The sequence below is a fragment of the Schistocerca nitens genome, unplaced genomic scaffold (assembly GCF_023898315.1).
Source record: "Schistocerca nitens isolate TAMUIC-IGC-003100 unplaced genomic scaffold, iqSchNite1.1 HiC_scaffold_466, whole genome shotgun sequence".
Taxonomy (NCBI): domain Eukaryota; kingdom Metazoa; phylum Arthropoda; class Insecta; order Orthoptera; family Acrididae; genus Schistocerca; species Schistocerca nitens.
Genome location: NW_026045999.1, coordinates 4,948,788 through 4,961,954, shown reverse-complemented (window position 1 = coordinate 4,961,954; position 13,167 = coordinate 4,948,788). Strand labels below are relative to the sequence as shown.

The 13,167-nt window shown below is 27.9% G+C and overlaps 1 protein-coding gene across 1 annotated transcript; it reads right to left on the bottom strand.

Moving 5' to 3' along the window:
* Nucleotides 1-6,801: 6,801 nt before the first annotated feature.
* LOC126232219 (repetitive organellar protein-like) lies at nucleotides 6,802-13,163 on the bottom strand. The gene is made up of 10 exons (XM_049942512.1): nucleotides 13,157-13,163; nucleotides 12,802-13,083; nucleotides 12,485-12,680; nucleotides 11,671-12,263; nucleotides 9,757-10,080; nucleotides 9,420-9,615; nucleotides 9,196-9,257; nucleotides 8,155-8,352; nucleotides 7,812-8,113; nucleotides 6,802-7,206 (listed from the first exon to the last, which is right to left on the bottom strand). Exons 1-10 carry the CDS (start codon nucleotides 13,161-13,163, stop codon nucleotides 6,802-6,804), a joined length of 2,565 nt encoding a protein of 854 aa, XP_049798469.1.
* Between the last annotated feature and the right edge of the window lie 4 nt (nucleotides 13,164-13,167).

The window sequence follows — 13,167 nt, the reverse complement described above, 5'->3', positions numbered from 1 at the left end:
CGATATCTTTTCGGTACTTTTCGATATCTTTTCGGTACTTATATATCGATACTTATCATTATATATCGATACTTATCATTATATATCGATACTTTTCATTATATATCGATACTTTTAATTATATATCGCTACTTTTCATTATATATAGATACTTTTCGATATATATAGATACTTTTCGATATATATAGATACTTTTCGATATATATAGATACTTTTCGATATCTTTTCGATACTTTTCGATATCTTTTCGATACTTTTCGATATCTTTTCGATACTTTTCGATATCTTTTCGATACTTTTCGATAACTTTTCGATACTTTTCGATATCTTTTCGATACTTTTCGATAACTTTTCGATACTTTTCGATGTCTTTTCGATACTTTTCGATATCTTTTCGAAACTTATCTATATCTTTTCGATACTTATCGATATCTTTTCGATACTTATCGATATCTTTTCGATACTTATCGATATCTTTTCGATACTTATCGATATCTTTTCGATACTTTTCACATTATATATCGATACTTTTCATTATATATCGATACTTTTTATTATATATAGATACTTTTCATTATATATAGACACTTTTCGATATCTTTTCGATACTTTTCCATATCTTTTCGATACTTTTCGATGTCTTTTCGATACTTTTCGATATCTTTTCGATACTTTTCGATATCTTTTCGATACTTATCTATAAAATTTCGATACTTATCGATATCTTTTCGATACTTATCGATATCTTTTCGATACTTTTCATTATATATCGATACTTTTCATTATATATCGATACTTTTTATTATATATAGATACTTTTCATTATATATAAATACTTATCGATATCTTTTCGATACTTATCGATATCTTTTCGATACTTTTCGAAAATTTTTCGGTACTTTTCGATATCTTTTCGGTACTTTTCGATATCTTTTCGGTACTTTTCGATATCTTTTCGGTACTTTTGGATATCTTTTCGGTACTTTTCGATATCTTTTCGGTACTTTTCGATATCTTTTCGATACTTTTCGATATCTTTTCGGTACTTTTCGATATATCGGTACTTTTCGATATATCGATACTTTACGATATATCGATTCTTTACGATATATCGATACTTTTCGATATATCGATACTTTTCGATATATCGATACTTATCGATATATCGATACTTATCGACATATCGATACTTATCGATATATCGATACTTATCGATATATCGATACTTATCGATATATCGATACTTATCGATATATCGATACTTATCGACATATCGATACTTATCGATATATCGATACTTATCGATACTTATCGATATATCGATACTTATCGATATATCGGTACTTTTCGATATATCGGTACTTTTCGATATATCGATACTTATCGATATAATAATACTATTCGATATATCGATACTATTCGATATATCGATACATTTCGATATCTTTTCGATACTTTTCGATATCATTTCGATACTTTTCGATATCTTTTCGATACTTTTCGATATCTTTTCGATACTTTTCGATATCTTTTCGGTACTTTTCGATATCTTTTCGGTACTTTTCGATATCTTTTCGGTACTTTTCGATATCTTTCCGGTACTTTTCGATATCTTTTCGCTACTTTTCGATACCTTTTCTGTACTTATCGATATATCGATACTTATCGATATATCGATACTTACCGATGTATCGATACTTATCGATATATCGATACTTTGCGATATATCGATACTTATCGATATATCGATACTTATCGATTTATCGATACTTATCGATATATCGATATATCGATACTTATTGATATATGGATACTTATTGATATATCGATACTTTTCGATATATCGATACTTATCGATATATCGATACTTTTCGATATAGCGATACTTTTCGATATATCGATACTTTTCGATAAATCGATACTTTTCAATATATCGATACTTATCGATATATCGATACTTATCGATATATCGATACTTATCGATACATCGATACTTTTCGATATCTGTTCGATACTTTTCGATATCTTTACGATACTTTTCGATATCTTTTCGATACTTTTCGATATCTTTTCGATACTTTTCGATATCTTTTCGGTACTTGTCGATATCTTTTCGGTACTTATCGATATCTTTTCGGTACTTGTCGATATCTTTTCGGTACTTGTCGATATCTTTTCGGTACTTTTCGATATCTTTTCGGTACTTTTCGATATCTTTTCGGTACTTTTCGAAATCTTTTCGGTACTTTTCGAAATCTTTTCGGTACTTTTCGATATCTTTTCGGTACTTTTCGATATCTTTTCGGTACTTTTCGATATCTTTTCGGTACTTTTCGATATCTTTCCGGTACTTTTCGATATCCTTTCGGTACTTTTCGATATCTTTTCGGTACTTTTCGATATCTTTTCGGTACTTATATATCGATACTTATCATTATATATCGATACTTATCATTATATATCGATACTTTTCATTATATATCGATACTTTTAATTATATATCGATACTTTTCATTATATATAGATACTTTTCGATATATATAGATACTTTTCGATATATATAGATACTTTTCGATATATATAGATACTTTTCGATATCTTTTCGATACTTTTCGATATCTTTTCGATATCTTTTCGATGTCTTTTCGATACTTTTCGATATCTTTTCGATACTTATCGATATCTTTTCGATACTTATCTATATCTTTTCGATACTTATCGATATCTTTTCGTTACTTATCGATATCTTTTCGATACTTATCGATATCTTTTCGATACTTTTCATTATATATCGATACTTTTCATTATATATCGATACTTTTTATTATATATAGATACTTTTCATTATATATAGATACTTTTCGATATCTTTTCGATACTTTTCGATATCTTTTCGATACTTTTCGATATCTTTTCGATACTTTTCGATATCTTTTCGGTACTTTTCGATATCTTTTCGGTACTTTTCGATATCTTTTCGGTACTTTTCGAAATCTTTTCGGTACTTTTCGAAATCTTTTCGGTACTTTTCGATATCTTTTCGGTACTTTTCGATATCTTTTCGGTACTTTTCGATATCTTTCCGGTACTTTTCGATATCCTTTCGGTACTTTTCGATATCTTTTCGGTACTTTTCGATATCTTTTCGGTACTTATATATCGATACTTATCATTATATATCGATACTTATCATTATATATCGATACTTTTCATTATATATCGATACTTTTAATTATATATCGATACTTTTCATTATATATAGATACTTTTCGATATATATAGATACTTTTCGATATATATAGATACTTTTCGATATATATAGATACTTTTCGATATCTTTTCGATACTTTTCGATATCTTTTCGATATCTTTTCGATGTCTTTTCGATACTTTTCGATATCTTTTCGATACTTATCGATATCTTTTCGATACTTATCTATATCTTTTCGATACTTATCGATATCTTTTCGTTACTTATCGATATCTTTTCGATACTTATCGATATCTTTTCGATACTTTTCATTATATATCGATACTTTTCATTATATATCGATACTTTTTATTATATATAGATACTTTTCATTATATATAGATACTTTTCGATATCTTTTCGATACTTTTCGATATCTTTTCGATACTTTTCGATATCTTTTCGATACTTTTCGATATCTTTTCGGTACTTTTCGATATCTTTTCGGTACTTTTCGATATCTTTTCGGTACTTTTCGATATCTTTTCGGTACTTTTGGATATCTTTTCGGTACTTTTGGATATCTTTTCGGCACTTTTCGATATCTTTTCGATACTTTTCGATATCTTTTCGGTACTTTTCGATATATCGGTACTTTTCGATTTATCGATACTTTACGATATATCGATACTTTTCGATATATCGATACTTTTCGATATATCGATACTTATCGATATATCGATACTTATCGATATATCGATACATATCGATATATCGATACTTATCGATATATCGATACTTATCGATACTTATCGATATATCGGTACTTATCGATATATCGATACTTATCGATATATCGATACTTATCGATATATCGATATATAGATACTTATCGATATATGGATACTTATCGATATATCGATACTTTTCGATATATCGATACTATTCGATATATCCATACTTATCGATATATCGATACTTTTCGATATTTCGATACTTCTCGATATATCGATACTTATCGATATATCGATACTTATCGATATATCGATACTTTTCGATATATCGATACTTATCGATATATCGATACTTATCGATATATCGATACTTATCGATATATCGATACTTATCGATATATCGATACTTTTCGGCGTATCGATACTTTTCGATATATCGATACTTATCGATATATCGATACTTATCGATATATCGATACTTTTCGACATATTGATACTTTTCGATATATCGATACTTTTCGATATCTTTTCGATACTTTTCGATATATCGATACTTATCGATATATCGATACTTTTCGATATCTTTTCGATACTTTTCTATATCTTTGCGATACTTTTCGATATCTTTTCGATACTTTTCGATATCTTTTCGGTACTTTTCGATATCTTTTCGGTACTTGTCGATATCTTTTCGGTACTTGTCGATATCTTTTCGGTACTTTTCGATATCTTTTCGGTACTTTTCGATATCTTTTCGGTACTTTTCGATATCTTTTCGGTAATTTTCGATATCTTTTCGGTACTTTTCGATATCTTTTCGGTACTTTTCGATATCTTTTCGGTACTTTTCGAAATCTTTTCGGTACTTTTCGATATCTTTTCGGTACTTTTCGATATCTTTTCGGTACTTTTCGATATCTTTTCGGTACTTTTCGATATCTTTTCGGTACTTTTCGATATCATTCCGGTATTTATCGATATCTTTTCGGTACTTTTCGATATCTTTTCTGTACTTACCGATATATCGATACTTATCGATATATCGATACTTTGCGATATATCGATACTTATCGATATATCGATACTTATCGATATATCGATACTTATCGATATATCGATACTTTTCGATAAATCATACTTATCGATATATCGATACTTTTCGATATATCGATACTTTTCGTTATATCGATACTTTTCGATATATCGATACTTTTCGATATATCGATACTTATCGATATATCGATACTTTTCGATATCTTTTCGATACTTATCGATATATCGATACTTTTTGATATCTTTTCGATACTTTTCGATATCTTTTCGATACTTTTCGATATCTTTTCGATACTTTTCGATATCTTTTCGGTACTTTTCGATATCTTTTCGGTACTTTTCGATATCTTTTCGGTACTTATATATCGATACTTATCATTATATATCGATACTTATCATTATATATCGATACTTTTCATTATATATCGATACTTTTCATTATATATAGATACTTTTCGATATATATAGATACTTTTCGATATATATAGATACTTTTCGATATATATAGATACTTTTCGATATCTTTTCGATACTTTTCGATATCTTTTCGATACTTTTCGATATCTTTTCGATACTTTTCGATATCTTTTCGATACTTTTCGATAACTTTTCGATACTTTTCGATATCTTTTCGATACTTTTCGATAACTTTTCGATACTTTTCGATGTCTTTTCGATACTTTTCGATATCTTTTCGAAACTTATCTATATCTTTTCGATACTTAACGATATCTTTTCGATACTTATCGATATCTTTTCGATACTTATCGATATCTTTTCGATACTTTTCACATTATATATCGATACTTTTCATTATATATCGATACTTTTTATTATATATAGATACTTTTCATTATATATAGACACTTTTCGATATCTTTTCGATACTTTTCGATATCTTTTCGATACTTTTCGATATCTTTTCGATACTTTTCGATATTATATCGCTACTTTTCGATATCTTTTCGATACTTTTCGATATCTTTTCGGTACTTTTCGATATATTGGTACTTATCGATATATCGGTACTTTTCGATATATCGATACTTTTCGATATACCGATACTTTTCGTTATATCGATACTTTTCGATATATCGATACTTTTCGATATATCGATACCTCTCGATATATCGATACTTATCGATATATCGATACTTTTCGATATATCGATACTTTTCGATATATTGATACTTTTCGATATATGGATACTTTTCGATACATCGATACTTATCGATATATCGATACTTTTCGATATATCGATACTTTTCGATATATCGATACTTCTCGTTATATCGATACTTCTCCATATATCGATACTTATCGATATATCGATACTTATCGATATATCGATACTTATCGATATATCGATACTTATCGATATATCGATACTTATCGATATATCGATACTTATCGATATATCGATACTTTTCGATATATCGATACTTATCGATATATCGATACTTATCGATATATACTTATACTTATCGATATATCGATATATATATATATATATATCGATATATCGATATATCGATACTTATTGATATATGGATACTTATCGATATATCGATACTTTTCGATATATCGATCCTTATCAATATATCGATACTTTTCGATATATCGATACTTTTCGATATATCGATACTTTTCGATATATCGATACTTATCGATATATCGATACTTTTCGATATATCGATACTTATCGATATATCGATACTTATCGATATATCGATACTTATCGATATATCGATACTTATCGATACATTGATACTTTTCGATATCTTTTCGATACTTTTCTATATCTTTATGATACTTTTCGATATCTTAACGATACTTTTCGATATCTTTTCGATACTTTTCGATATCTTTTCGGTACTTTTCGATATCTTTTCGGTACTTGTCGATATCTTTTCGGTACTTTTCGATATCTTTTCGGTACTTTTCGATATCTTTTCGGTACTTTTCGATATCTTTTCGGTACTTTTCGATATCTTTTCGGTACTTTTCGATATATTTTCGGTACTTTTCGATATCTTTTCGGTACTTTTCGATATCTTTTCGGTACTTTTCGAAATCTTTTCGGTACTTTTCGATATCTTTTCGGTACTTTTCGATCTCTTTTCGGTACTTTTTGATATCTTTTCGGTACTTTTCGATATCTTTTCGGTACTTTTCGATATCTTTTCGGTACTTTTCGATATCTTTTCGGTACTTATCGATATATCGATTCTTATCGATATATCGATACTTATCGATATATCGATACTTTTCGATATATCGATACTTATCGATATATCGATACTTATCGATATATCGATACTTTTCGATATATCGATACTTTACGATATATCGATATTTTTCGATATATCGATACTTATCGATATATCGATACTTATCGATATATCGATACTTATCGATATATCGATACTTATCGATATATCGATACTTTTCGATATATCGATACTTTTCGTTATATCGATACTTTTCGATATATCGATACTTTTCGATATATCGATACTTATCGATATATCGATACTTTTCGATATCTTTTCGATACTTATCGATATATCGATACTTTTCGATATCTTTTCGATACTTTTCGATATCTTTTCGATACTTTTCGATATCTTTTCGGTACTTTTCGATATCTTTTCGGTACTTATCGATATCTTTTCGGTACTTATATATCGATACTTATCATTATATATCGATACTTATCATTATATATCGATACTTTTCATTATATATCGATACTTTTAATTATATATCGATACTTTTCATTATATATAGATACTTTTCGATATATATAGATACTTTTCGATATATATAGATACTTTTCGATATATATAGATACTTTTCGATATCTTTTCGATACTTTTCGATATCTTTTCGATACTTTTCGATATCTTTTCGATATCTTTTCGATACTTTTCGATGTCTTTTCGATACTTTTCGATATCTTTTCGATACTTTTCGATATCTTTTCGATACTTATCGATACCTTTTCGATACTTATCTATATCTTTTCGATACTTATCGATATCTTTTCGATACTTATCGATATCTTTTCGATACTTATCGATATCTTTTCGATACTTATCGATATCTTTTCGATACTTTTCATTATATATCGATACTTTTCATTATATATCGATACTTTTTATTATATATAGATACTTTTCATTATATATAGATACTTTTCGATATCTTTTCGATACTTTTCAATATCTTTTCGATACTTTTCGATATTTTTTCGATACTTTTCGATATCTTTTCGATACTTTTCGATATATTTTCGGTACTTTTCGATACCTTTTCGGTACTTTTCGATACCTTTTCCGTACTTTTGGATATCTTTTCGGTACTTTTCGATATCTTTTCGGTACTTTTCGATATCTTTTCGGTACTTTTCGATATATCGGTACTTTTCGATATATCGATACTTTACGATATATCGATACTTTTCGATATATCGATACTTTTCGATATATCGACACTTTTCGATATGTCGATACTTATCGATATATCGATACTTATCGATATATCGATACTTACCGATATATCGATACTTATCGATATATCGATACTTTTCGATATATCGATACTTTTCGATATATCTATACTTATCGATATATCGATACTTATCGATATATCGATACTTTTCGATATATCGATACTTTTCGATATCTTTTCGATACTTTTCGATATCTTTTCGATACTTTTCGATATCTTTTCGATACTTTTCATTATATATCGATAGTTTTCATTATATATCGATACTTTTCATTATATATCGATACTTTTCATTATATATCGATACTTTTCATTATATATCGATACTTTTGCTTATATATCGATACTTTTCCTTATATATAGATACTTTTCGATATATATCGATACTTTTCGATATCTTTTCGGTACTTATCGATATCTTTTCGGTACTTATCGATATCTTTTCGATACTTTTCGATATATCGATACTTATCGATATATCGATACATTTCGATATATCGATACTTTTCGATATATCGATACTTTTCGATATCTTATCGATACTTATCGATATATCGATACTTTTCGATATATCGATACTTTTCGATGTATCGATACTTTTAGATATATCGATACTTTTCGATATATCGATACTTTTCGATATATCGATACTTTTCGTTATATCGATACTTATCGATTTATCGATACTTATAGATTTATCGATACTTTTCGATATATCGATACTTATCGATATATCGGATATATCAATACTTATCGATATATCGATACTTTTCGATATATCGATACTTTTCGATATATCGATACTTATCGATATATCGATACTTTTCGATAAATCATACTTATCGATATATCGATACTTTTCGATATATCGATACTTTTCGTTATATCGATACTTTTCGATATATCGATACTTTTCGATATATCGATACTTATCGATATATCGATACTTTTCAATATCTTTTCGATACTTATCGATATATCGATACTTTTTGATATCGTTTCGATACTTTTCGATAACTTTTCGATACTTTTCGATATCTTTTCGATACTTTTCGATATCTTTTCGGTACTTTTCGATATCTTTTCGGTACTTTTCGATATCTTTTCGGTACTTATATATCGATACTTATCATTATATATCGATACTTATCATTATATATCGATACATTTCATTATATATCGATACTTTTAATTATATATCGATACTTTTCATTATATATAGATACTTTTCGATATATATAGATACTTTTCGATATATATAGATACTTTTCGATATATATAGATACTTTTCGATATCTTTTCGATACTTTTCAATATCTTTTCGATACTTTTCGATATCTTTTCGATACTTTTCGATATCTTTTCGATACTTTTCGATATCTTTTCGATACTTTTCGATAACTTTTCGATACTTTTCGATATCTTTTCGATACTTTTCGATAACTTTTCGATACTTTTCGATGTCTTTTCGATACTTTTCGATATCTTTTCGAAACTTATCTATATCTTTTCGATACTTATCGATATCTTTCCGATACTTATCGATATCTTTTCGATACTTATCGATATCTTTTCGATACTTATCGATATCTTTTCGATACTTTTCACATTATATATCGATACTTTTCATTATATATCGATGCTTTTTATTATATATAGATACTTTTCATTATATATAGACACTTTTCGATATCTTTTCGATACTTTTCGATATCTTTTCGATACTTTTCGATATCTTTTCGATACTTTTCGATATTATTTCGCTACTTTTCGATATCTTTTCGATACTTTTCGATATCTTTTCGATACTTTTCGATATCTTTTCGGTACTTTTCGATATATCGGTACTTATCGATATATCGGTACTTTTCGATATATCGATACTTTTCGACATATCGATACTTTTCGATATATCGATACTTTTCGATATATCGATACTTTTCGAAATACCGATACTTTTCGATATATCGATACTTTTTGATACATCGATACTTATCGATATATCGATACTTATCGATATAACGACACTTATCGATATATCGATACTTATCGATATATCGATACTTATCGATATATCGATACTTATCGACTCTTATCGATATATCGATACTTATCGATATATCGATACTTATCGATATATCGATACTTTTCGATATATCGATACTTTTCGATATATCGATACTTATCGATATATCGATACTTTTCGATATATCGATACTTTTCGATATATCGATACTTATCGATATATCGATATTTATCGATATATCGATACTTATCGATATATCGATATTTTTCGATACATCGATATCGATATATTGATACTTTTCGATATATCGATACTTATCGATATATCGATACTTTTCGATACTTCGATACTTATCGATATATCGATACTTATCGATATGTCGATACTTATCGATATATCGATACTTATCGATATGTCGATACTTATCGATATATCGATACTTATCGATATATCGATAATTTTCGATATCTTTTCGATACTTTTCGATATCTTTTCGATACTTTTTGATATCTTTTCGATACTTTTCGATATCTTTTCGATACTTTTCATTATATATCGATACTTTTCATTATATATCGATACTTTTCATTATATATCGATACTTTTCCTTATATATCGATACTTTTCCTTATATATAGATACTTTTCGATATATATCGATGCTTTTCGATATATATCGATACTATTCGATATCTTTTCGATACTTTTCGATATCTTTTCGATACTTTTCGATATCTTTTCGGTACTTTTCGATATCTTCTCGGTACTTTTCGATATCTTTTCGGTACTTTTAGATATCCTATCGGTACTTTTAGATATCTTTTCGGTACTTATAGATATCTTTTCGGTACTTATCGATATCTTTTCGGTACTTATCGATATCTTTTCGGTACTTTTAGATATATCGATATTTATCGATATATCGATTCTTTTCGATATATCGATACTTTTCGATATATCGATACTTTTCGATATATCGATACTTCTTGATATATCGATACTATTAGATATATCGATACTTTTCGATATATCGATACTTTTCGATATATCGATACTTATCGATATATCGATACTTTTCGATACATCGATACTTTTCGATATATCGATACTTTTCGATATATCGATACTTATCGATATATCGATACTTTTCGATACATCTATACTTTTCGATATATCGATACTTATCGATATATCGATACTTTTCGACATATTGATACTTTTCGATATATCGATACTTTTCGATATCTTTTCGATACTTTTCGATATATCGATACTTATCGATATATCGATACTTTTCGATATCTTTTCGATACTTTTCGATATCTTTGCGATACTTTTCGATATCTTTTCGATACTTTTCGATATCTTTTCGGTACTTTTCGATATCTTTTCGGTACTTGTCGATATCTTTTCGGTACTTGTCGATATCTTTTCGGTACTTGTCGATATCTTTTCGGTACTTTTCGATATCTTTTCGGTACTTTTCGATATCTTTTCGGTACTTTTCGATATCTTTTCGGTAATTTTCGATATCTTTTCGGTACTTTTCGATATCTTTTCGGTACTTTTCGATATCTTTTCGGTACTTTTCGAAATCTTTTCGGTACTTTTCGATATCTTTTCGGTACTTTTCGATATCTTTTCGGTACTTTTCGATATCTTTTCGGTACTTTTCGATATCTTTTCGGTACTTTTCGATATCATTCCGGTACTTATCGATATCTTTTCGGTACTTTTCGATATCTTTTCTGTACTTACCGATATATCGATACTTATCGATATATCGATACTTTGCGATATATCGATACTTATCGATATATCGATACTTATCGATATATCGATACTTATCGATATATCGATACTTTTCGATAAATCATACTTATCGATATATCGATACTTTTCGATATATCGATACTTTTCGTTATATCGATACTTTTCGATATATCGATACTTTTCGATATATCGATACTTATCGATATATCGATACTTTTCGATATCTTTTCGATACTTATCGATATATCGATACTTTTTGATATCTTTTCGATACTTTTCGATATCTTTTCGATACTTTTCGATATCTTTTCGATACTTTTCGATATCTTTTCGGTACTTTTCGATATCTTTTCGGTACTTTTCGATATCTTTTCGGTACTTATATATCGATACTTATCATTATATATCGATACTTATCATTATATATCGATACTTTTCATTATATATCGATACTTTTCATTATATATAGATACTTTTCGATATATATAGATACTTTTCGATATATATAGATACTTTTCGATATATATAGATACTTTTCGATATCTTTTCGATACTTTTCGATATCTTTTCGATACTTTTCGATATCTTTTCGATACTTTTCGATATCTTTTCGATACTTTTCGATAACTTTTCGATACTTTTCGATATCTTTTCGATACTTTTCGATAACTTTTCGATACTTTTCGATGTCTTTTCGATACTTTTCGATATCTTTTCGAAACTTATCTATATCTTTTCGATACTTATCGATATCTTTTCGATACTTATCGATATCTTTTCGATACTTATCGATATCTTTTCGATACTTTTCACATTATATATCGATACTTTTCATTATATATCGATACTTTTTATTATATATAGATACTTTTCATTATA